This window comes from Pollachius pollachius (genome assembly GCF_949987615.1).
Source record: "Pollachius pollachius genome assembly, chromosome: 10".
Classification (NCBI taxonomy): domain Eukaryota; kingdom Metazoa; phylum Chordata; class Actinopteri; order Gadiformes; family Gadidae; genus Pollachius; species Pollachius pollachius.
The window spans coordinates 3,547,003-3,572,794 of NC_136943.1; the positions used below are offsets into that span (position 1 = coordinate 3,547,003).

Genomic DNA, 25,792 nt, shown 5'->3' on the forward strand with positions numbered 1-25,792 from the left:
TCTCCCCGACATCTCCGGTCCCCCGGTCTCCGGTCCTCCTGTGTCCGGACTCCGATCTCCGGGTCTCCCCAAATACTGCCGGTCCGCCCGACACCTCCGGTCCCCGGGTCCTCCTGTCTCTGGTCCCCCGGTCCTCCGGTCCCCCGGTCCCCCGGTCCTCCGGTTCCCCGGTCCTCCTCCCCAACGCCGGGGGAGACGCCGCTCCGAGCCGCTCTCCGAGGGACCGCCAGCGGGGGGTCGAGTCCAGCGAGCCGCTCGGCTGTTTCCGGCTCCTGTTAATATTCCGCTCGGCTGGGGGAGGAGGAGAGGAGGAGGGGAGGAGACCTCGGAGGAGGAGCGGAGAGACCTCAGCTCCCATTCCTCCACAGCCACCGGAGAGAGGACAACTCAGCCCTGAGCTCCTCGGATGAGACGCGCGGATCTCCAGGTTTATTAAGGACGTATGAGGAATTAGGAGGACGGAGACATCTGAGGACATGAGGAGGACCCACGAGGAGACGAGGAGGACCCACGAGGAGATGCCGAGGCTGATTAATCTCTCCGTTCTGTTTCTCTTGCTGGTGGGATCGGTGGTGGGGGGCTCGCCCAGTGTGCAGATCGGTACGTATTCACTTATTCACGAATAACGTATTCGCTTTTTGATTAGTTAGGGATTCACTAGTTGATTAGTTAGGGATCACTAGTTGATTGGTAAGCGATTCACTCAATAGTAGACTCACTTGTGAACGCGTTAAATCGTACCGTGTTCATTGCAAGTAACGAATTCACTAGTTGAATGTTCGGAGCCTGACGTTTTAATTGACTCTATAGTCGGTTCACTCTTCCTCTAATAACGTGTCCACAAGTTGACGAGTATAATTCATTCGTTTCTTAATTAGTTGGAGACTAACGCGTTCACTAATTGAGTAATGAGGTCCTCTTTAAGCAGACGGGATGTGATGTTCTGGGTCTCGTTGAGGTTCATGGTGTGGAGCAGAGGAAGACCTGATGTGATGGAAGTGTTACGTACTGATGTTATCTCCTGTGTGTGTGTTTGTGTGTGTCCGTGTGTGTGTGTGTGTGTGTGTGTGTGTGTGTGCCTGTGTGTGTGTGTGTGCATGTGTGTGTTTGTGTGTGTGTCCCTGTTTCATCTGTGTGTGTCCGTGTGTGTGTGTGTGTGTGTGTTTTTGTCTCCGTTTGTGTGTGTGTGTGTGTGTGTTTGTGTCTCCATCTGTGTTTGTGTTTATGTTGGTGTGTTTGTGTGTGTGTGTGTGTGTGTGTGTGCGTGTGTGACTCTGTCTGTGTGTGTGTGTGTGTGTGTGTGTGTGTGTGTATGCGTGTGTGTGTGTGACTCTGTGTGTGTGTGAGTGTGTTTGTGTGTGTGTGTGTGTGTGTGACTCTGTCTGTGTGTGTGTGTGTGTGTGTGTGTGTGTGTTTGTGTGTGTATGCGTGTGTGTGTGTGTGTGTGACTGTGTGTGTGTGTGTGTGTGTGTGTATGCGTGTGTGTGTGTGCGTGGGTGTGTGCGTGTGTGTGGGTGTGTGTGTGTGTGTGTGTGTGTGTGTGCGCGTGTGTGTGTGTTTCACTCTGTGTGTGTGTGTGTGTGTGTGTGTGTGTGTGTGTGTGTGTCTGTAGGGGGTCTGTTCCCCCGCGGGGCGGACCAGGAGTACTCGGCCTTCCGGGTGGGAATGGTTCAGTTCGGGACGTCGGAGTTCCGCCTCACTCCGCACATCGACAACCTGGAGGTCGCCAACAGCTTCGCCGTCACCAACTGCTGTAAGTGACCCCGCCCCCGTTCCTCCAGAACAACACTGGGGTCTCCGCTCCGTTCAGAGTCTCTACCCCCCCCCACCCGGTGCCCCCCTCGTGAGGGGGTGACGAGCGTCCGAATGAGACATGGCATCAGAATACACTCGTGTGAGTCTTGTGATGACTTGTTAGAATGCAGAGAAAACACCCATCGTGTGATTTGATACGACACGGGAAAGTTTGTTTCCACGGCAACAGTCGAGAGCATCTGAGCGCGTCTCGCCTCCCTCCTCCTCTCTCCTCTCCCCTCTCCTCTCTCCCCTCTCCTCTCTCCTCTCCTCTCCTCTTGTCTCCTCCTCTCTCCTCTCTCATCCTCTCTCCTCCTCTCTCCTCCTCTCTGCTCTCTCCGCCTCTCTCCTCTCCTGTTTCCTCCTCTCTCCTCTCTCCTCCTCTCGTCTCTCCTCTCCTCTCTCCTCTCCTCTCTCCTCTCCTCTCTCCTCCTCTCTCCTCCTCCTCGCTCCTGCAGCCTGGAGCATGCGGGAGTTAACCCTCTCCGTTGTACTGGGGCGGCGGGCTGTCGGCTGATGGAGCCGTGAGGGAGAGCCCTCCTCGCTGTTCTCTGAGCGTCACACAGGGAGTCGCCTCATCAGAGCAGTAATGGCTCACAGTACCACAACAACCCCGTCAGATGTCCCCATCAGGTGGAGCACATCATGTTCTCTGTTATATTCATGACGGAGGCTCCGGCGAACAAGGGGAGCTGCTTTGAAGAGAAAGCACACAATGCCCGCTGTGTTATTAATGACCAGGATGAATGACTGCTCGCTTTATTAGTCTGTTGCTAAGCAACCGTTCGTCTCAGGGCCCACGGCGTGAATCAACGTGGAGCGTCTCCATGGTGCTCCCGATCACGTACGAGAGAGGAGCCTCTCTCTGTCGTGATACGAGGGAGGAGCGTCTCTCTGTCGCGATACGAGAGAGGAGCCTCTCTCTGTCGCGATACAAGAGAGGAGCCTCTCTCTGTTGCGATACAAGGGAGGAGCCTCTCTCTGTCGCGATACAAGAGCGGAGACTCTCTCTGTCGCAATACAAGAGAGGAGCCTCTCTCTGTCGCGATACGAGGGAGGAGCCTCTCTCTGTCGCGATACAAGGGTGGAGCCTTTCTCTGTCATGATACGAGGGAGGAGCGTCTCTCTGTCGCGATACGAGAGAGGAACGTCTCTCTGTCGTGATACAAGAGAGGAGCCTCTCTCTGTCACGATACAAGAGAGGAGCCTCTCTCTCTCGCGATACAAAAGAGGATCCTCTCTCTGTCGATAAGAGGGAGGAGTGTCTCTCTGTCGCGATACGAGGGAGGAGCCTTTCTCTGTCGCGATACGAGGGAGGAGCCTCTCTCTGTCAATACGAGGGAGGAGCCTCTCTGTCGCGATATGAGGAAGGAATTTCTCTTTGTCACGATACGTCTTGGCTCTCTTCTTCTCTTCTGGAGATCTTCAGGTACACAACAGCTCTTTTCCAACGTCGCTCAGCGTGTCCATGTAAAGAGGATTCTGGTTCACATTTCTCCACCTCAACACCAGCACCCCGTCCACACAAAGTATCACAGGATTAAACACCAGCAAATAGTTGGGACTATTAATGGTTGTCAAAGTATTTGACCGATAAAAAAACAGGCCCATGGGCATCTAATCATTTAATTTGCCTTTAAACCAAGCAAACGTTTTGTCATCAATTAGATGTTGTAGTACCTTGTACTATGTTCTAGAAGTATGTCTGAGCATGTGGCCTGTAACCTGGAGAAGGATCTGGAAGCTGGAGAAGGTCAGAAGTGCTTTCTGCAGGGGATCCTACGGCATATTGTTCGTTCCTCCTCCTCCATCTCTGGGGGGCGTGAGATCATCTGGGAGATGGAGGGTCCGGCGCCCGTGTACCTCCCCCTAAGTACCCTTTCCATCTAAGTAATCCCCCACCCTAAGCACCCTCTCGGCGTAGGCACCCTCTCACCCGAAGGACTCTCTCGCCCTTAATATTCCGTCACCCTGAGTACTCCCCCACCCCGAGTGTTTGTTGGGTGGACGGTGTTTAGGGGTTCTGTTCAGACGTTTACTATAAACCAAACAATATCTACACCACCTTCCAGCATTCCATCAGCCATACCAGATGGTTCTAGAGTAGACCCCCTACCAGATGGTTCTAGAGCAGACCCCGTACCAGATGGTTCTAGAGCAGACCCACCTACCAGATGGTTCTAGAGTGGACCCCCTACCAGATGGTTCTAGAGTAGACCCCCTACCAGATGGACTAGTGTAGACCCCCTACCAGATGGACTAGTGTAGACCCCCTACCAGATGGTTCTAGAGTGGACCCCCTACCAGATGGTTCTAGAGTGGACCCCCTACCAGATGGATCTAGAGTAGACCCCCTACCAGATGGTTCTAGAGTAGACCCCTACCAGATGGTTCTAGCGTGGACCCCCTACCAGATGGACAAGAGTAGACCCCCTACCAGATGGTTCTAGAGTAGACCCCCTACCACATGGTTCTAGTGTAGACCCCCTACCAGATGGTTCTAGAGTAGACCCCCTACCAGATGGTTCTAGAGTAGTCCCCCCTTCAGATGGTTCTAGTGTAGACCCCCTACCAGATGATTCTAGAGTAGACCCCCTACCAGGTGGACTATAGTAGACCTACCAGATGGACTAGAGTACACCACCACCAGATGGTACCAGAGGAGTCTCACCTTCCCGATGGAACCAGAAGGTCGGACCAGGACCTCCAGATGGAACCTGAAGGTCGGACCAGGACCTCCAGATGGAACCTGAAGGTTGGACCAGGACCTCCAGGTGGAACCTGAAGGTCGGACCAGGACCTCCAGATGGAACCTGAAGGTCGGACCAGGACATCCAGATGGTACAAGATGGTGAGACCAGGACCTCCAGAGGGTGCGCGGTGTCCTGTGGAGTAGATTGCCCAGATATAAACAACAGGACATCTTGACAGAGCAGACCGCCTCGCCTCAACGGAGAAGGCAAAGCATGAAGGGGACGGGTAACATACCGGGTGTCAGGTGCCTACAGACAGGAGGACCAGGGTCCTGGTGTGTGTCAGGGCTCCACTCAGACGTACCGCTGTCAGTCTGGTGACCAGCAGGTTGACTCGGAGTCCTCAGAGCTTCATGGTGTTTAGCCGTGAGGATCGGTCTGGCCTCAAGGAGAAGCATCGATGGATGAGGAGACACGGGCGTCGTTCAGGACAGACGTCCTACTGAATGTCTGAGAGACTCTCTGTGCGCTTGCCGACTCTGGATGGAATTAAAGAAAACCCTCTTCTGAAAATAAAGTAAAGGCTCCCTTCAGACCTCTGTTCATCTCTAACGTCTCCGTTCAGTCTAATAAAACACATCGCTCCCCAGACCCAAACTCTTTCCGCTGGCGCTGATGTTTTATTGTAATTCATAAGACGGTGAGGCTCAGTCCCTGAAATCAAACGCAGATAGAACTACACACACACACAGAACACACACACACAACACACATTACACAACACCACTCACACATACCACACAGCCACACCACACACACAACACACAACACCACACACGCACACCACACACACACACACCACACACTCACACGCCACAAATACACACCACACTCATGTCCGAGATAATGTTTGACTTTGACTTCGGTTCGTCTGAGTCTCTGACTTCAGCGCGTGGCGACGGCAGTGCCTGGTAGCGGACGGACGTCTGTGTGTTCAGTATTTACCACCACGTGGGAGTTAATTATTTCCTTTAATTAGACGTCATTAGTTGTGTTGAATTAAAGATTAAGCAGCTTGATGACATCGGTCTTGCTGGTGGCAGCACATGTTCTGAGGACTCTTATTTTGAAGGCAGGAGGAAATATTCTGAGCTTGACAAAATAAAAGTACAATTAGGTAGTATCAAGATTTAGTAGGTCTCTGTGTTGAGGCTCAGTATTTAGCAGGATCTGCTGGTTGTGTCTCTGTTTCATGGCTCACTATTTAACAGGATGTGTAGGTTGGGTCTCTGTGTGGAGGCTCAGTCTTTAACCGGATGTGTAGGTTGGGTCTCTGTTGAGAGGCTCAGTATTTAGCAGGATGTGCAGATTGTTTGTCCATGTTGAGGCTCAGTATTTAGCAGGACGTGTAGGTTATGTCTCTGTTACAAGGCTCATTATTATCACCAGGATGTGCTGGTTGTGCCTCTGTTTCAAGGCTCAGTACTTAACAGGATGTGTAGGTTGGGTCTCTGTGTTGAGGCTCAGTATTTAGCAGGATGTGTGCATCTGTGTTCAGGTATCCAGCTGTTTTTTCATCTTTCTCATCCCATGATTGACGTCCTCACGCTTTAAACAATGTGCCACTCCGGTGTGACGCCCCTTGCGGTGCAGAGGTGTGGAGGGGGGGGAACACCTTTATCAGGAGGTTGTCGTGTTCAATTCATCAGACTCTGCCCTGCTGGGCACCCCCTTCCCTCTCCCCCTCTCCTCGGGCTGTGATGGCCCGCTGAATCACAGCGCTGTGGTTAGGAGATAACGGATGGCAGAGTGACGGCTGGGATCAGGTTGTACCTGGGGACCAGGGACTACTGAGGAGAGTCCACAACACAGACCAGGTTCTACTGCTTCAGGATCCATGTGGATCCAAGACGGAGACTCAGAGCAAAGGACCAGGTCTCAATCTGCTGTCACTATGTGAAGCTTTGATAAGAGAGGGTTTGTTACAGTGGGTGTGTTCCTATTGGAGGATAATATACTGGTCATAGAGTAGGCGTGTTCCTATAGGTTGATGATATACTGGTCACACAGTAGTTGTGTTATTATGATAAGAGAGGGTTTGGTTCTAGGGTAGACCCCCTACCAGATGGTGAGTGTGTTCTAGACGTTCTGGCTCTAGATGAGTGTGTTCTAGACGTTCTGGTTCTAAATGAGCGTCATCTAGACGTTCTAAGCGAGTGTGTTCTAGACGTTTTGGTTCTAAGTGAGTGTGTTCTAGACGTTCTAAGTGAGTGTGTTCTAGACGTTCTGGTTCTAAGTGAGCGTGTTTTAGACGTTCTAGGTGAGTGTGTTCTAGACGTTCTAAGTGAGCGTGTTTTAGACGTTCTAAGTGAGTGTGTTCTAGACGTTCTGGTTCTAAGTGAGCGTGTTTTAGACGTTCTAAGTGAGTGTGTTCTAGACGTTCTGGTTCTAAGTGAGCGTGTTTTAGACGTTCTAAGTGAGTGTGTTCTAGACGTTCTAAGTGAGTGTGTTCTGGATGTTCTGGGTGAGTGTCTCCTTGTGTGGACGTGTTCTGGCTGCTCAGACTGGATGAGGAGTGTCTGAGTGTCTGCGTGTCTGCGTGTCTGCGTGGGCTCCCTTCTCTCCAGAGCACCCTCCTGTATCCCTGGCCGGTTGTCATGGCAGCAGCAGCTGGGTGCTGTGGTGGATGTGAGGACCCAGCTCCATCAGGGTGCTCTGGTGTTTCCAGGGAAAGGTCAGCCGATCTACTGTACCTGGATTACAGCACAGGGGTGCGGTCAGGAATCCAGTGGTAGGTGCAGCTGGGACGAACTGAGAGACAGGCCAGGACATCATGGTACTGACTACATGCTGCTGGCAGAATTACAGACGTCTGTATGTCTATCTTACTACATACAGTATTACAGACGTCTGTATGTCTATCTTTCTACATTCAGTATTACAGACGTCTGTACGTCTATCTTACTGCATACAGTATAACAGACGTCTGTATGTCTATCTTACTACATACAGTATTACAGACGTCTGTACGTCTATCTTACTACATACAGTATTACAGACGTCTGTATGTCTATCTTACTACATACAGTATTACAGACGTCTGTACGTCTATCTTACTACATACAGTATAACAGACGTCTGTATGTCTATCTTACTACATACAGTATTACAGACGTCTGTATGTACATCTTACTACATGCTTACAGACAGTATTAAGGGTATTAAGGATGCATATCAGTCATGGACATAAGTCCTCTCTATTCCATCGGCACAGAGACTTTAGACTTTACCTGGGTGGGGCATATTAGGGTGGTGGTAGGGTACATTAGGGTCAAAGTGTACATTAGGGTGATGTTGTACATTAGGGTGGTGGGTGGGTACATTAGGGTGGTGGTGTTGTACATTACTACATACATTTTACATTAGGGCGGTGTTGTCCATTAGGATGGTGTTGTACATTAGTGTGTTGTTGGGGTATATTAGGGTGGTGTTGTTGTACATTAGGGTGTTGGTGGGGTATATTAGGGCGGTGTTGTTGTACAATAGGGTGGTGTTGTTGTACATTAGGGTGTTGGTGGGGTATATTAGGGCGGTGTTGTCCATTAGGATGGTGTTGTACATTAGGGTGTTGGTGGGGTATATTAGGGTGGTGTTGTTGTACATTAGGGTGGTGTTGTTGTACATTAGGGTGTTGGTGGGGTATATTAGGGCAGTGTTGTCCATTAGGATGGTGTTGTACATTAGGGTGTTGGTGGGGTATATTAGGGCGGTGTTGTTGTACATTAGGGTGGTGTTGTTGTACATTAGGGTGTTGGTGGGGTATATTAGGGCAGTGTTGTCCATTAGGATGGTGTTGTACATTAGGGTGTTGGTGGGGTATATTAGGGCGGTGTTGTTGTACATTAGGGTGGTGTTGTTGTACATTAGGGTGTTGGTGGGGTATATTAGGGCGGTGTTGTCCATGAGCATGGTGTTGTACATTAGGGTGTTGGTGGGGTATATTAGGGTGGTGTTGTTGTACATTAGGGTGGTGTTGTTGTACATTAGGGTGGGGGTACATTAGGAACACTTCAAGCGATGGATTAATTCAGCTGGAGGATGAATAGAGGGGGCACATGACCCACTTTAAAGATGCAAGCGTTCAGTTTCCATGGCAACCCCCCTCCTCCCTGGTCCTCCATCACTTTGCCTTCGCTGGAGAGAGGAGGCTACACATCCTTATTGACGGCCACTAAAGACTTCTTTTTATTTCATATTCAATAATAATACGACCAGATAATTAGCAGGAGATTTGTTCTAAATATATAGGCTGATATATAATATAGTATATAGCATTGTATATATATGTATATATATATACATGTTTCAAATGTACCAATGTAAGAGCAACACAGCACTTAGTGTGTGTGTGTGTGTGTGTGTGTGTGTGTGTGTGTGTGTGTGTGTGTGTGTGTGTGTGTGTGTGTGCGTATGTGTGTGTGTGTGTGTGTGTGTGTGTGTGTGTGTGTGCGTATGTGTGTGTCTGTGTGTGTGTGTGTGTGTGTGTCTTTGTGTGTGTGTGTGTGTGTGTGTATGTGTTTCCATGTTTGTGTGTGTGTGTGTATGTGTGTGTGTGTGTGTTTGCGCCTGTGTGGGCATGTTTGATCCTTTACAACACCGTGTCTTTGACATTGTGTGTCCTTGTACTGACCAGGTTTCCTTGTTAATTAGGAAACCAAACGTCCGTCCTGACATTAATGGAACAGCACCTCAGAGGCCCCCTCCTCCAACACCGCCTTCCCCCAGACCCCCTCCCAGACCCCCAGACCCCAAGACCCTCCTAGACCCTCCAAGACCCCCAGACCCTCCCAGACCCTCGGCTTCTGCCGTGGCCCCAGAAGGAGGCCCCAGAAGGAGGCCCCAGAAGGTGGCCCCAGAAGGAGGCTAGCTAAGTGGGACGGTGGTTATATTTAGCTCTGTGTTCCTCCGGTCACCTTGGAGCACCTAGGAGCTCGAGGAGGTTCAGCTGAAGGGTGGACCTCGCTCCTGGAGGAGAAGGAGGAGCACTCAGGCTCTGGGAGGAGAGGGTGGACCTCACTCCTGGAGGAGCAGGCTATAGCAGAGATTTGGGAGGAGAGGGTGTGTCCTTTTCTCCCGGCTCCACCAGTCATGTGAACCGCTGCTTCAGAGGAGGAGACAGGAGGGGCTCTCTGATGGCTGGGGTGGGAGTCAAGTCCTCATGGAGATCGTAGAGGGGATAGGTGATAAAAGATAGAAGGGATAGGTGATAGAAGATAGAGGGGACAGGTGATAGAAGATAGAGGTGATAGGTGATAGAAGATAGAGGTGATAGGTGATAAAAGATAGAGCGGATAGGTGATAGAAGATAGAGGGGACAGGTGATAGAAGATAGAGGTGATAGGTGATAGAAGATAGAGGGGGTGGTGATAGAAGATAGAGGTGATAGGTGATGGAAGATAGAGGTGATAGGTGATAGAAGATAGAGGTGATAGAATATAGAGGGGATAGGTGATAGAAGATAGAGAGGATAGGTGATAGAAGATAGAGTGGATAGGTGATAAAAGATAGAGGGGATAGGTGATAGAAGATAGAGGGGACAGGTGATAGAAGATAGAGGTGATAGGTGATAGAAGATAGAGGGGGTGGTGATAGAAGATAGAGGGGAAAGGTGATAGAACATAGAGATTATAGGTGATAGAAGATAGAGGTGATAGGTGATAGAAGATAGAGGTGATAGAACATAGAGGTGATAGGTGATAGAAGATAGAGGGGAAAGGTGATAGAACATAGAGGTGATAGAACATAGAGGTGATAGGTGATAGAAGATAGAGGTGATAGAACATAGAGGTGATAGGTGATAGAAGATAGAGGTGATAGAAGATAGAGCTGAAAGGTAATAACGGGGATAGATGGTGTATAGAGGAGATGGATGGGACAAGAGGTGGTGCTCTATAGATGGGGGCTGTAGTGGAGATGACATGTGGCAGGTGGAGCCGAACGGTTCTGCTGAGGAACAGAAAAGCATTGAAATGAATGTGACCTTTGACCTCCTTTGATTGATTATCTGTGTGACGCTATCTCTGGAGATAGCGCCTCCCCCCTGCTCCCTACACTCTCCTCTCTTTCTCTCCTCCTCTTCCACCCTCTCCTCCACTTCTTTTCTCCTCTCCCTCCTCCTCCTCCTCCTCTCCCTCCTCCTCCCACTCCTCCTCCTCCTTCTCCCTCCTCCCCCCTCCTTCTCCCTCCTCCTCCCCCCTCCTCCTCCCACTCCTCCTCCTCCTCTTCCTCCCTCTCCTCCTCCCCCCTCCTCCCTCGACCTAACACAACATTGAGGTGTTAATTTTCCGTCCTCTTAGTTGTCACGTTTCCGTGGCGATCAAATCATACCAGCTGCAGCATTATGGATCCCTCCTGATGACATCCCAGCTCCTAAATCACCGTGACAACCCTCGGACTGCTCATTAATATTCGTTGCGGTGGGTCTTGTCTTATCTCAGCGTGAGTTGTGGACGAGCAGAGATCAGCGCTCTGCTCATTATGGAGCGCTGCTCACGGGAACAGATCCTCACTGAGCTCAGTGTTCAGAACGCCAACACACCCACACTGGCACACGCAAACACACAAACACACACAGACTGACACACACACACAGGCACACACACACACACTGACACATACACACACACACTGACACACACACACTGACACACACGCACACAGGAACAGCGTTGTGTTGTTCTGACGCTGTTAGATATTGCTCATGAGGATCCCCGTTATCTCTGTTGTCTCTCAACATCTCTACTCTCTACTCTACCCTCCTCTACTCTACTCTACTCTACTCTCTACTCTACTCTCTACCCTCCTCTACTCTACTCTACTCTACTCTACTCTCTACTCTACTCTCTACCCTCCTCTACTCTACTCTCTACTCTACTCTTCTCTCTACTCTCTACCCTCCTCTACTCTACTCTCTACTCTACTCTACTCTACTCTCTACTCTACTCTACTCTACTCTGAACTCTCTACCCTCCTCTACTCTACTCTCTACTCTACTCTACTCTCTACTCTCTACTCTCTACTCTACTCTACTCTCTACTCTACCCTCCTCTACTCTACTCTACTCTCTACTCTACTCTCTACTCTACTCTCTACTTTACTCTACTCTCTACTCTACCCTCCTCTACTCTACTCTACTCTCTACTCTACCCTCCTCTACTCTACTCTACTCTCTACTCTACCCTCCTCTACTCTACTCTACTCTACTCTCTACTCTACTCTCTACTCTACTCTACTCTACTCTCTACTCTACTCTCTACTTTACTCTACTCTCTACTCTACCCTCCTCTACTCTACTCTCTACTCTACTCTCTACTCTACTCTACTCTACTCTCTACTCTACTCTCTACTCTACTCTACTCTCTACTCTACCCTCCTCTACTCTACTCTACTCTACTCTCTACTCTACTCTCTACTCTACTCTACTCTACTCTACTCTCCACTCTACTCTACTCTCTACTCTACTCTCTGCCTCTCTACTCTACTCTCTGCTCTCTGCCTCTCTACTCTACTCTCTACTCTACTCTACTCTCTACTCTACCCTCCTCTACTCAACTCTACTCTCTACTCTACTCTCTGCCTCTCTACTCTACTCTCTACTCTCTGCCTCTCTACTCTACTCTCTACTCTACTCTACTCTCTACTCTCTAGTAGTGATCGACCGATACATCGGCCGGCCGATATTCGCGTTTTTTTACGTGTATCGTATCGGCCGATCATTTTTTCAGTATTGGATAATTTCTTTCTTTTTTTTGGCGTGATTTTCATTTCATTAAATGTTCATTTTTTTAAATTGAGACATTGTAACATTTGTTATCATTGTGTCATTTTTATGATGTAAATTGAGGGAGACTTAGCCTGGAAATCCAGACCAACATCTAGAAAGCTGTAGGGTCTGGCAACGAGTAATGAAAATGGGCCAACTCGAGGGGCAGCACCAAGCATGCATTTGAAAATATCACCGGCTAACACACATTGGATAACACTGACCAATCAGAAGAATGCAAGGGGTGACGTATCCAGACCAGTGGAGCTAACCAATAGATAAGACTCTTGCCGTATCCGGTTGGTAAAACAGCAAAGCTTTTGGCCCGCCTATATTGATACATCGATGTGATTGATTAATGTTCTGGGTCAGGGGAGCCCCAGAATATACACGAGTATATTGCTCGTTCCCAGAGTGACTCGCTGAGCAAATTCAAATTGTGCTCTCGCGAGAACTCCAATTTCCAGGGTATTATCGGCTCCAAATATTGGCTCTAGAAAATCGGTATCGGCGTATCGGTTATTGGCTAAGGCTGATGAAAAAAAATCGGTATCCAAAAAAAATCCATATCGGTCGATCCCTACTCTCTAGTCTACTCTATACTCTAGTCTCCACTATACTCTCTACTCTACTCTCTACTCTCTACTCTTCTCTCTATCGGTCTAAAGGGTTGAGTTCTCGTGTTGCTCTTTGTTGAGCAGAGCTTGGTGTGATCTGACGGCTCCAGTCCTCTACTGACGCCCAGCCAATCAGAGCGCAGCCCCAGGCGCCTCCTGGGGCTGCGTGTTGGGTCTCAGACGGGGGTGGTGGGGGAGCATGAGCTGACTGTGATCTGAGCCGCGGAGGCCAGGAGAGCACCACATCAACGCAGCTCAGAGCTCCTCTGTCGCCGGGATTATTCAAAGCAGCTCCCAGCACTCCTCAGAGAACCGCGTGTCATTAGGACGTAAACACCTTCCAGCACATCGGCTGATTATACACACATTACCACATGATGGAGAACATCGTATCAGAACCAGCCCCACGTGGGAGGACAAGACCCAAGGCGTTGGGCTCTCTGAGCCCAGAACCACTCGTGTGTTTACCTCTTTGTCTTTCTGACAATCAGCCGTTCTATTTCTACCTTGATGGGTCGCTCTGTCTCTAGCTGTGTGGTTGTTGACGTGGCCCCGGTTGTACCAGCATGTTAGCATCACAGCGGTGTGTCCTGAGGAACCGGCCTCAGTGTCCAGAGTTTAGAGAGAGTCTGAAAGGAAGCCTTGTTCAGTCTGTCCTCATGGGTGTAGCGCCGGGACTCTAACTCATCGCCGCAAAGTCTGAGCAGAACGCTGAAGACGATTGAGGGTTAGGGGGCGAGGCACCGCAGGACACCTCTCTGTATCAAGGACACCTCTCTTATCAAGGACACCTCTCTGTACACCTCTCTGAATCAAGGAAAGCTCTCTGTATCAAGGATACCTCTCTGTATCAAGGACACCTCTCTGTACACCTCTGTGAATCAAGGACAGCTCTCTGTATCAAGGATACCTCTCTGTATCAAGGACATCTCTCTGTATCAAGGACACCTCTCTGTTCACCTCTCTGTATCAAGGACACCTCTCTGTACAGCTCTCTGTATCAAGGACACCTCTCTGTACAGCTCTCTGTATCAAGGACACCTCTCTGTACAACTCTCTGTATCAAGGACACCTCTCTGTACAGCTCTCTGTATCAAGGACAACTCTGCGGCACATACATGTTGATACATGTTGTCCTCTACATGTTGTTCTCTACATACATGTTGATACATGTTGTTCTGGTCATACATATTGTTCCTCTACATGTTGTTCTCAACATAAAATTTAGTGGAGCAACAGATCACGGATTAACCATGATCCGTACGGATCAACCCTCACGATTCGCGACGCAAGTGATCCACGGATCTGCTGACTATGCAAAAACAAAAACAAAAAAGTTGTCTGCTATAGTGGTTGACACCAAAATGTTGACAATTGGTCCTGTCTCGGGTATTTGGCTCATTTTGAATCGCCCCTGTTGAATCGCCTGCTACAGAATGGCTGGCTATGGGCATTCACAAACCTGTCCTTAAAACAACCCTAAAAGTTTGTTTTCAGAAATGTGCAACTCACCCAGTGGTGAGCGATGTTCGTTGATATTCCTAATCAAGTATCGTAGCGAAATATAGATTCTGTCGTGTTTTATTTGGTATTTTGTAAATCCCATTGAACCGGAAACGGACATGGGGCTGTTTATGTTTGGTTTTAGTCTTTTCGCTCGGTTCTCCGTCTAAACAGTAGGGCTAGAACCAAGGGAAGAGACTACAACCAGCCCCGCTTTCCATTTCTGGTCACCGAGCAATGAGTTTTCCAACAGAAAACCATGGATTTACAAAATGACAAATAAAACACGATAGAAACTGTATTTCGCTACGATACTAGATGAGGATGTCTGACATCCTCATCTTTTTGAAAAAGAATTTAGAGTTGGAAAACCAGGTCTGCTGTGGTTCCTTTGGACACAGGTTTATTATTTTATTTACTATCCATGTTAAAAAGAAGAAGGAGTAATGCCTCAAATCGCACTTTATTTTGTTTTAAAAAAAATTTCACAATTTTATTTATACTTTGGATGGACATCTTCAGTTAAGTTTTTATTTTATATGGACACAAGCTATTTCTATTTTATTTACTATCCATGTTTAAAAGAAGAAGGAATAATGGCTCAGTTTGCACTTTATATTGTTTTAAAATATTTAATTTATACATTGGATGGACATCTTGAGAAAAGTTTTTCATTTATGTCGACACAAGCTATGTTTTTAAATATTTACTATGCTTAAAGGGAGGATTATTACCTAATTTTTCACTATATTTGGTTTTTACACATTTGAAGATTTTATTTGTAGTCATTTTTGTCTTGTTATCTTTTTTGCTGTCGTTGATCCGAAAAGGATCCGACCCATAACCCAAAAACCGTGACATGATCCGAACCGCGAGTTTTGTTAGCCGTTGCACCCCTAATACATGGTGATACATGTTGTCCTCTACACACATGTTGATACATGTTGCCCTCTCCCTCCATGTTCCCCTGTCCAGTTGGTCTGTAGCAGCACATTCCGCGGTGCAGAGATGCTGACACCACTTAAGGGAGGGGGGCTTCAGCCGTCTAATGGATGGACCCTGGTGTCAGGAGGTCCATTGCAACGGGGTGTAGGAGAGGATGACATACACCGCGGGACACTCCCCCCTGGTCAATCACTCTGATTAACTCACCCCTGATCAATATGCATTTACAAGCAGCAGCGCATCTCCGGACCTCAGGCCAGCGCGGAGAACCGGCCTCCATAACCACATCACTTAGTCCGTCGATACGGTCTCTACCAAGACTTTCTCGTCTCTGTCTGAGCAGGACCGGGAGGGGTGAGGGTTTAGGGGCGAGTCCGTCGATACTGTCTTTACCAAGACCCTCTCCGTCTGAAACCCGTCCAGGTCCGGGAGGGGTGAGGGTTTAGGGGCGAGTCCGTCGACACTGTCTTTACCAAGACCCTCTCCGTCTGAACCCCGTCCAGGTCCGGGAGGGGTGAGGGTTAAGGGGCTGGTCCGCAGTCCTCTCGGTAGGAGACCAGCGCTCCCCGGGGAATGTTGGTGAGGACGTCCGGATAACCAACCGGGACCACAGCTCCTCTGATGGCCACAGACCACTTTAATAAAGTCTCCCATTCAAACACCGGGACCACGTTCCAGTGTGTTTATATATCTATCTATATATATATATATATATAGATAGATATTTAATATCACAGCTTCTGGGAAAGAGGCTGGTGTTAAAATGGAAAGGCAGAACCAATGAGAACACACAGTAATATATCATAATAATATATCAATAAATGTAAGTCATCAGGACCCGACTCAAAGGGGTTCTGTTTCCTCCTTCCGTGTCTGACTGGTTCTCTGTTCTCTGTAACATGTTCTCTGTCCTCCCGGTCTGACTGGTTCTCTGTTCACTGTAACAGGTTCTGTGTCCTCCCGGTCTGACTGGTTCTCTGTTCTCTGTGTTAGGTTCTCCTGGTCTGACCGGTTCTCTGTTCTCTGTGTTAGGTTCTCCTGGTCTGACCGGTTCTCTGTTCTCTGTGTTAGGTTCTCCTGGTCTGACCGGTTCTCTGTTCTCTGTGTTAGGTTCTCCTGATCTGACTGGTTCTCTGTTCTCTGTGTTACGTTCTCCTGGTCTGACTGGTTCTCTGTTCTCTGTGTTAGGTTCTCCTGGTCTGACCGGTTCTCTGTTCTCTGTAACAGGATCTCCTGGTCTGACTGGTTCTCTGTTCTCTGTGTTAGGTTCTCCTGATCTGACTGGTTCTCTGTTCTCTGTGTTACGTTCTCCTGGTCTGACTGGTTCTCTGTTCTCTGTGTTAGGTTCTCCTGGTCTGACTGGTTTTCTGTTCTCTGTGTTAGGTTCTCCTGATCTGAATGGTTCTCTGTTCTCTGTAACAGGTTCTCCTGGTCTGACTGGTTCTCTGTTCTCTGTACTAGGTTCTCCTGGTCTGACTGGTTCTCTGTTCTCTGTGTTAGGTTCTCCTGGTCTGACCGGTTCTCTGTTCTCTGTAACAGGTTCTCCTGGTCTGACGGGTTCTCTGTTCTCTGTAACAGGTTCTCCTGGTCTGACTGGTTCTCTGTCCTCTGTCCAGTCTGCTCCCAGTTCTCCCGGGGAGTGTACGCCATCTTCGGCTTCTACGATAAGAAGAGTGTGAACACCATCACGTCGTTCTGCGGGACGCTGCACGTGTCCTTCATCACGCCCAGCTTCCCTCTGGACGGCACCCAGCAGTTCATCCTGCAGATGAGACCCGACATCAAAGGCCCCCTGCTGAGCCTCATTGAGTACTACAAGTGGGACAAGTTTGCCTACCTCTACGACAGCGACCGAGGTAGGACTGTCTGCCTGTCTGTCTGTCTGTCTGTCTGTCTGCCTGCCTGCCTGCCTGCCTGCCTGCCTGTCTGTCTCTCTGCCTGTCTGCCTCTCTGTCTGTCTGTCTGTCTGTCTGTCTGTCTGTCTGTCTGTCTGTCTGTCTGCCTGTCTGCCTCTCTGTCTGTCAGCCTCTCTGTCTGTCTCCTGCCCAGTGTGATAGATACCGTGGTCATGCTGTAGGTGTTGAAGGTTGTGTTCATTCTTGTCTGAGACCCCAGTGGGTCTCGGGTAATGCGCTCCAGAAGTCACGACCTCGTGGACATGACGTAACGTTTACCTTCAACCTGAAACCAGTTTGTTCAGACGCAGATACACCGCACACATAAAGGGACTACAGAGGTTATCAGAAGTAACAGTATCAGAATGTTTTACATCTATTTGTTGTTATATTCAATCTGAATAAATAGCAAAAAGACAGACTGCACACTAGCTCAGATATTGCTACAATTACTGCAGTATTACTGTACTTTTACTATAGTATAACTGCCCCATTGAGTAATTAGATTAACAAAGCTGCTGACTGAACAGCTTTCAACCAACAGTAAATCACTAGTGAATGTATCATGCTCTCCCTCCCGTTATAAAGTGGAGTTTAAACGTATCAAACAACACATCACCAGGAGACACAACACCACCATAACCCTCGTCACTGTTGCCTAACCCTTTAAGTATATAGGTTGTGTAGTAGATTGAGAACTAAACATTATATATTTTTACAAGATTATACTACAGCATGCAGTTACAGTATATTCTATATGTTGGGTGTGAGATAGTACAGTAAACACAGTATATAGTACAGTATGTTGATCAGTAGAATACAGTTTACAATACACACAGTACACAGTTTAGTCGGTTTCTAGACGGTAACCAGGAAGTATACTAGCTTGTTTAGCTTCATGCTAACGCTACGCACATCTTAATGCTATCGCTACGCGCGGCCGAGGGTCTCCCTGTTGCCATGACCCCGTCCCGGAGCGTCATGTTAATTAGGTCAATGGCATCCCCTCGTTCCCATGGCAACCGTACTCCGATGGCCTGGTGCCCTGTGTAGAGATATGCATATACCTATAATGTATGTATATATATATATATATATATATATACATATATATTGTATGTATGTATGTATGTATGTATGTATGTATGTATGTATGTATGTGTGTATATTTACAGAATATGTATGTATATATATATGTATATGTATAGACACATAGACACATGGAGGGAGAGATTGAGAGAGAATTGAAGAGAGAGAGAGCGAGAGAGACGAGCGTGGAAGAGAGGTGAAGAGAGAGATGGGGGAGGCATGAGGAGTGATCGGGTAGTGACAGTGGGCGTGTGAAGAAGAGAGGACCGATGTCCTGATCAGCAGCAATCTAAAGGCCACCGTCTCCTGTCCGGTTTATAGTGACGAGGTTGTGATATATATACATATATATATATATATATATATATATATATATATATATATATACAGATATATATTAACAAGAGGAACCACGTAACCATGGTTGTTCAGTTGGATTGAGAACAGATCTTCTGTTTGCTGAAGGCACAGCGCTGGCTCACCTTGTGGGAGTCTGCTCCTCTCCTCCCGTTCTGCACTTACAAAGGTCCTGCCTCTAGTGGAGGTCCTGCCTCTAGTGGAGGTCCTGCCTCTAGTGGAGGTCCTGCCTCTAGTGGAGGTCCTGCCTCTAGTGAAGGTCCTGTCTCTAGTGGAGGTCCTGTCTCTAGTGGAGGTCCGCCCTCTAGTGGAGGTCCTGCCTCTAGTGAAAGTCCTGCTTCTAGTGAAGGTCCTGCCTCTAGTGGAGGTCCTGCCTCTAGTGGAGGTCCGCCCTCTAGTGGAGGTCCTGCCTCTAGTGAAGGTCCTGCCTCTAGTGGCGGTCCTGCCTCTAGTGGAGGTCCGCCCTCTAGTGGAGGTCCGCCCTCCAGTGAAGGTCCTGCCTCTAGTGGAGGTCCGCCCTCTAGTGGAGGTCCTGCCTCTAGTGGCGGTCCGCCCTCTAGTGGAGGTCCGCCCTCTAGTGGAGGTCCGCCCTCTAGTGGAGGTCCGCCCTCTTGTGGAGGTCCTGCCTCTAGTGGCGGTCCTGCCTCTAGTGGAGGTCCGCCCTCTAGTGGAGGTCCGCCCTCTTGTCCTTTACCTGGAGCTCCAGCCTCTAGAGCACCAGCTCCTGGTCCTTGCCTCCCGGAGGAGGAGCTGCTCCTGGTCCTGGCCCCCTCAGAGGAGGACCTGCTCCTGGCCCGGCCCCCCCTGGGAGCTGGTTGGCAGGCAGCAGGTCCCAAGACGCTCCCGGGTTGTGGGGCTCTGGAGGGGCGGCCCTGCATTATTCATGTCCCTGTGAATAGCTTAGCATCGTATTAGGAGGGCCCTCATGCCTCCGTTCTCATCCAATCACTCAGCCTTATGAGATGGAGGAGGCAATGGCATTGTGTGTGTTTAGACGGGGGGGGGGGGGGCAGGGGTCAAGGGCGGGGCATGCTTTCAGTTACCTGTGATGTCACTACACGGGTTGTCGTGTCTGGTTATACAGAGGCTGGACTGAAACACGTTTCCTATTCCACCAGACAGATTCCTCATGTAATCCTCATGTCATCCCCTGATGACCTGATGCTCTGATCAGCATATCATGCTATGAGAACATTAAATCAAATAACATGGTGATTACATCACTATGACATAAAGTATAGTACAGTCCTTACATCATGGCATTAGATTTGTACATCTAGACCTGTAGTTCTATAGTCCCTAACATCTACACTTGTAGTACTATAGACCTGTACAGCTAGACCTGTAGTTCTATAGACCCTAACATCTAGACCGGTAGTTCTATAGACCCTAACATCTAGACCTGTAGTTCTATAGACCTGTACATCTAGACCTGTAGTTCTATAGACCTGGACCTGTACATCTAGACCTGTAGTTCTATAGACCTTAACATCTAGACCTGTAGTTCTATAGACCCTAACATCTAGACCTGTAGTTCTATAGACCTTAACATCTAGACCTGTAGTTCTATAGACCCTAACACCTAGACTTGTAGTTCTATAGACCTTAACTTCTAGACCTGTAGTTCAATAGATCTTGACCTGTACATCTAGATCTGCAGTTCTATAGACATGTACATCTAGACCTGTAGTTCTATAGACCTGGACCTGTACATCTAGACCTGTAGTTCTATAGCTCTGGACCGGTACAACTAGACCTGTAGTTCTATAGACCTTCACCGGTAGGGTTTAAGTGTCCATGCGGCCCTGGACAAACCATAATAACCTAACGACACTAATTGCCACCCATAATTCATTCAGATAAAACGCCTCCATTTTCAGGCTGAACTGACTTCAGATCTGCCTCATCTAGCTGCCACGTGCTAAATGAACCATCGCTAACAGCTAATCAAAACCAGAGCAGCAGGCCCTAGCAAGGGCAGGAGCAAAGCATGAGGAGAGTTGGAGTTCACAATAGATATGGTGGTGTGATAAGTAGTAAATGTCCCTCCATGATGTTTGCTGGTTGCTGGGCGAGCACTGGTTTTCCCGGTCTCTAACTGGTTCTACTGGTCTTACTGGTCCCCAGGCCTCAGATACCCTGCCGTTGGTCCTGGTACTGGTTCTACTGGTTCTACTTGTCTAACTGGCCTTACTGGTCTTACTGGTCTGCAGGCCTCAGCACCCTGCAAGTGGTCCTGGACACGGCGGCCGAGAGGAAGTGGCAGGTGACGGCCATCAACGTGGGCAACCTGAAGGACGAGAGGAAGGACGAGGCATACCGCTCGCTGTTCCAGGACCTGGAGACCAAGAAGGAGCGCAGGGTCATCCTAGACTGTGAACAGGACAAGGTCAAGGACATCATGGAGCAGGTAGGAGACCCCTCCTGGAGCAGGTACCCCGTCCCTGCGAGGGAAACCATCTTTCAGAAGCCTTGTGTTTAAAGAGATCGAGGTCAGCTGTGCTGGGCGGCATGTGGCTCAGGAGGTAGAGCAGATTGGCCGGTGTCCGGAAGGGTGCTAGTTCGATCCCCGGCTCCTCCTAGCTGAGTGTCTAGGTGTCCCTGGGCGAGACGCCTCACCCTGAGTGCTCCCGACGAGCTGGCTGTCGCCTTGCTTGTCTGACTCCGCCGTCGGTGTGTGAATGTGTGCATGAATGGGTGAGTGTTTGGCAATATTGTAAAGCGCTTTGAGTGGCCACTGGTTAGAAAGTGAGGTGTAAATGCAGTCCGTTTACCATTTACTGACCGCTGTGCAGTCGACTCCTCGACGAAACCATCTCCCTGTGGATTCAGGAAGCAGTTATTAAGGGCACTGACTGCAAACATCTGGAATCAGACCCAGAACCTTTGGGCTTGGAGTAAGCACCTTCACCGCGAGCAGAATGTCCTTAACCTCCCGAGCTGTACATGAGGAGGCCTCCAGAAGCAGCCGGTTCATGTTCTGTGTAATATTCTGATGCACCCTGCCGTAGCGACGGAACAGAGAGAGCTTTGGCTCAGGGCTGAGCACAAGCGCAGAGCACAGAGAGGCTGATGTTACGCCGTTAAGCCCGTTGACGACTCTTTGAAGCCCCCTGAATACAGACAGCTCAAACACCATCCTACCTTTCAACCGTCTTAATCTGAGAAGCGGATTATCAAATAGGAATATTCCTGCTGCTTTGGTCGCTGCTCTAGAAAGATACCTCCTCAATAGAAAGACGTGCAGGATATCTGTACACCTGTAGTGAGAGGTATTCTATTCACTGTTCCCTTTGGAGCAACACTTATTCACTCTGGCACTGCGAAGGAGCTCCTGGGATGGGGAGCTAGCGTAGTGGTGAGACAGGATAGCCTCTACTGTAAATCTCAATTAGATAGACTCTACTGTTAGCCTCTAGCAGCTCTACCTGTTTGACTATCTGTTTGCCTCTATCAAATAGTCTTTACCAGTTAGACTCAATCAGCTAGTCTCTTTCAGTTAGCCCCTACCTGTTAGCCTCTTTCCGTTAGCCACTCTCAGTTAGCTTTATTCAGCATTTACATGTTAGCCTATATCAGTTTGCATTCATCTGTAAGCATCTATCATTAAGCTTCTGTCAGTGAACCTCAGTAGCTAGCCATTAGCCATTAGCCTCCATATGTTAGCCATTATCAGTTAGCCACTATATGTAAGCCCCTAATGTAGCTCTTTGATGTTAGCCTCTATCTGTTAGCCTCTATATGTAAGCCTCTATCATTTAGCCTCTATATGTTAGGCTCCTCCTGTTAGCCTCTATATGTTAGGCTCCTCCTGTTAGCCTCTATATGTTAGCCTCCTCCTGTTAGCCTCTATATGTTAGGCTCTACCTGTTAGCCTCTTTATGTTAGCCTCTAGATGTAAGCCTTCATCAGCTAGCCTCTGTTGGTTTTCTAAGGACGTGTGTAAAATGAATAATGTAGTCTGCTAACCCATTTTATGAGAAAAACATCCACAGTAAATTTGTTATTTTATATAAACGTTCCAGAGATCAATTATTGAAGTCTTTCTAAAAGGTTATTCCCTGTGTTTATGTTTTCCAGGTCGTCACCATTGGCAGACATGTCAAAGGCTACCATTACATCATCGCCAATCTGGTAGGTCGCTCTGTTATGAATAATAAAGTTACACTTTTGGATTATGGTGATGCTGATGATGATGGTGATGATGATGATGATGGTGATGATGATGATGATGGTGATAGATGATGGTGATGGTGATGAAGATGATGATGATGATGAGGAGGATGATGATGGTGATGATGATGGTGATGATGATGATGATGATGATGATGGTGATGATGCTGATGGTGGTGATGATGGTGATGATGGTGATGATGATGATGATGATGATGATGGTGTTAGTGATGAAGATGATGATGATGATGGTGATGGTGATGATGATGATGATGATGATGGTGTTAGTGATGAAGAAGATGATGATGATGATGATGATGATGATGATGATGATGATGGTGATGATGATGATGGTGATAGATGATCGATGACGGTGATGGTGATAGATGATGGTGATAGATGATGGTGATAGATGATGGTGATAGATGATGGATGACGGTGATGGTGATAGATGATGGTGATAGATGATGGTGATAGATGATGGATGACGGTGATGGTGATAGATGATGGTGATAGACGATGAGCCCCTCCCCCCAGGGCTTCATCGACGGGGACCTCTCTAAGATCCAGTACGGGGGGGCCAACGTGTCCGGCTTCCAGATCGTGGACTTCGACGAGCCACTGGTGGCAAAGTTCGACCAGCGGTGGGAGGCCCTGGAGGAGAAGGAGTACCCAGGGGCCGACAGCAAGATACGGGTTAGGACCCCTGATACACACCACACACACAATACACACAATAAACACAATATACACACCCTGGAGGAGAAGGAGTACCCAGGGGCCGACAGCAAGATACGGGTTAGGACCCCTGATACACAACACACACACAATACACACAATAAACACAATATACACACCACAATACACACCCTGGAGGAGAAGGAGTACCCAGGGGCCGACAGCAAGATACGGGTTAGGACCCCTGATACACAACACACACACAATACACACAATAAACACAATATACACACCACAATACACACCCTGGAGGAGAAGGAGTACCCAGGGGCCGACAGCAAGATACGGGGACCAATAGGACTAACACCCTCATGCCCTCAGGATGTTGGACAAATTGGAATCCATCTTGTGAATTCCTCTCATCCTCTCCATGAGCCAGTGGCAGCACACAACAGTTCATTTAGTGAGAGACTATTACACCCCGCATGTAAGAAGGAACGTTTCCGAAGGTCTTTTATTCCATCTGTCATAAGACTCTGTAACACATCGGTTATGAAATATTGTGCTACCAGAAATCACCCAAATAATAATGCAATACTTGAATTTAATAATGTGCACTTTCCACTGTACATTTGTGACAAAGTATTTATTCTGTAGCGAGGCACGTCTTGGCATCATTTTTATTGTGTAACTCATGGCCTGTGCATTTGATGCCCTTATGGCATGACATTGTAATCACTGTGTGATTTATTTATATTTATATTTATTGTATTTATTTTATTTTGTATTATCTTATGTATGTATGTATGTATTGTTGGATACTTTATACACTTTATTTTATTATTGCATATTTGAGATTCATGGGCTGTTGTAACAAGATCATTTCCTGTGTATGGATGAAATAAAGTTCTTATCTTATACACACACACACACACACACTAACACACTAACACACTACACACTAACAAACTACACACTAACACACTACACACTAACACACTACACACTAACACACTACACACTAACACACTACACACTAACACACTACACATTACACAAACTGCAGGAGAGCGTATAAGTCCCATGTCCTAGCTGACTGTTCTCTCCACCTCCACCTCCACCTCCTCCTCTCCCTCCCCCTCCTCCACCTCCACCTCCTCCTCCTCCTCCTCCCCCTCCACCTCCACCTCCTCCTCCTCCTCCTCCTCCACCTCCTCCCCCTCCCCCTCCTTCTCCTCCTCCTCCTCCTCCTCCTCCCCCTCATCCTCCTCTCCCTCCCCCTCCTCCTCCTCCTCCTCCTCCCCCTCCTCCCCCTCCCCCTCCTTCTCCTCCTCCCTCTCCTCCTCCTCCTCCTCCTCCCCCCCTCCCCCTCCTCCTCCTCCACCTCCGCCTCCTCCTCCTCCCCCTCCCCACCTCCTCCCCCTCCCCCTCCTCCTCCTCCTCCTCCTCTCCCTCCCCCTCCCCATCCCCCTCCTCCTCCTCTCCCTCTCCCTCCCCCTCTTCCCTCCCCCTCCTCCTCCTCCCCCTCCTCCTCCTCCTCTCCCTCCCCCTCCCCCCCCCCTCCTCCCCCTCCCCCTCCTCCTCCTCCTCCTCCTCCTCAGTACACCTCCGCCCTGACCTACGACGCGGTGCAGGTGATGACGGAGGCGTTCCGCTCGCTCCACAAGCAGCGCATCGACATCTCGCGCCGCGCCAACAACGGGGACTGCCTGGCCAACCCGGCCGTGCCCTGGGCCCACGGCGTGGAGATCGAGAGGGCCCTGAAACAGGTCCTCACGCACGCACACACACACACACACACACACACACACACACACACACAGAGGGCCCTGAAGCAGGTCGTCATGCACACACACACACACACACACACACACACACACACACACAGAGGGCCCTGAAGCAGGTCCTCACACACACGCACACACACAGACAGACAGACAGACAGACAGACAGACAGACAGAGGGCCCTCAAACAGGTCCTCACACAAACACACACAAACACAGGCACACACACACACACAGATGGCCCTAAAACAGGTCCACACACACACACAAACACACACACACACACACACATGCACACACACAGAGGGCCCTCAAACAGATCGTAATGCACACACACACACACACAACACACAAACACACACATACACACACACACACACAAACGGAGGGCCCTCAAACAGGTCTACACACACACGCACACACACAGAGGGCCCTCTAACA

General features: G+C 48.9%; 1 protein-coding gene across 2 annotated transcripts in view; it reads left to right on the plus strand.

The window, feature by feature from the left end:
• Window positions 1-1,650: 1,650 nt before the first annotated feature.
• Window positions 1,651-25,792, plus strand: part of gria2b (glutamate receptor, ionotropic, AMPA 2b) — a gene marked incomplete at both ends in the record, with an annotated part of 32,739 nt that continues 8,597 nt past the window's right edge. The window contains 6 exons of one of the 2 annotated variants that reach the window (XM_079745086.1): window positions 1,651-1,753; window positions 16,991-17,230; window positions 20,929-21,125; window positions 22,796-22,849; window positions 23,426-23,584; window positions 25,168-25,335. In XM_079745086.1, the coding sequence (XP_079601212.1) occupies window positions 1,666-1,753; window positions 16,991-17,230; window positions 20,929-21,125; window positions 22,796-22,849; window positions 23,426-23,584; window positions 25,168-25,335 (906 nt within the window). The remainder of the gene's footprint in view (window positions 1,754-16,990; window positions 17,231-20,928; window positions 21,126-22,795; window positions 22,850-23,425; window positions 23,585-25,167; window positions 25,336-25,792) is intronic. The other variant, XM_079745087.1, reaches the window with a different exon arrangement.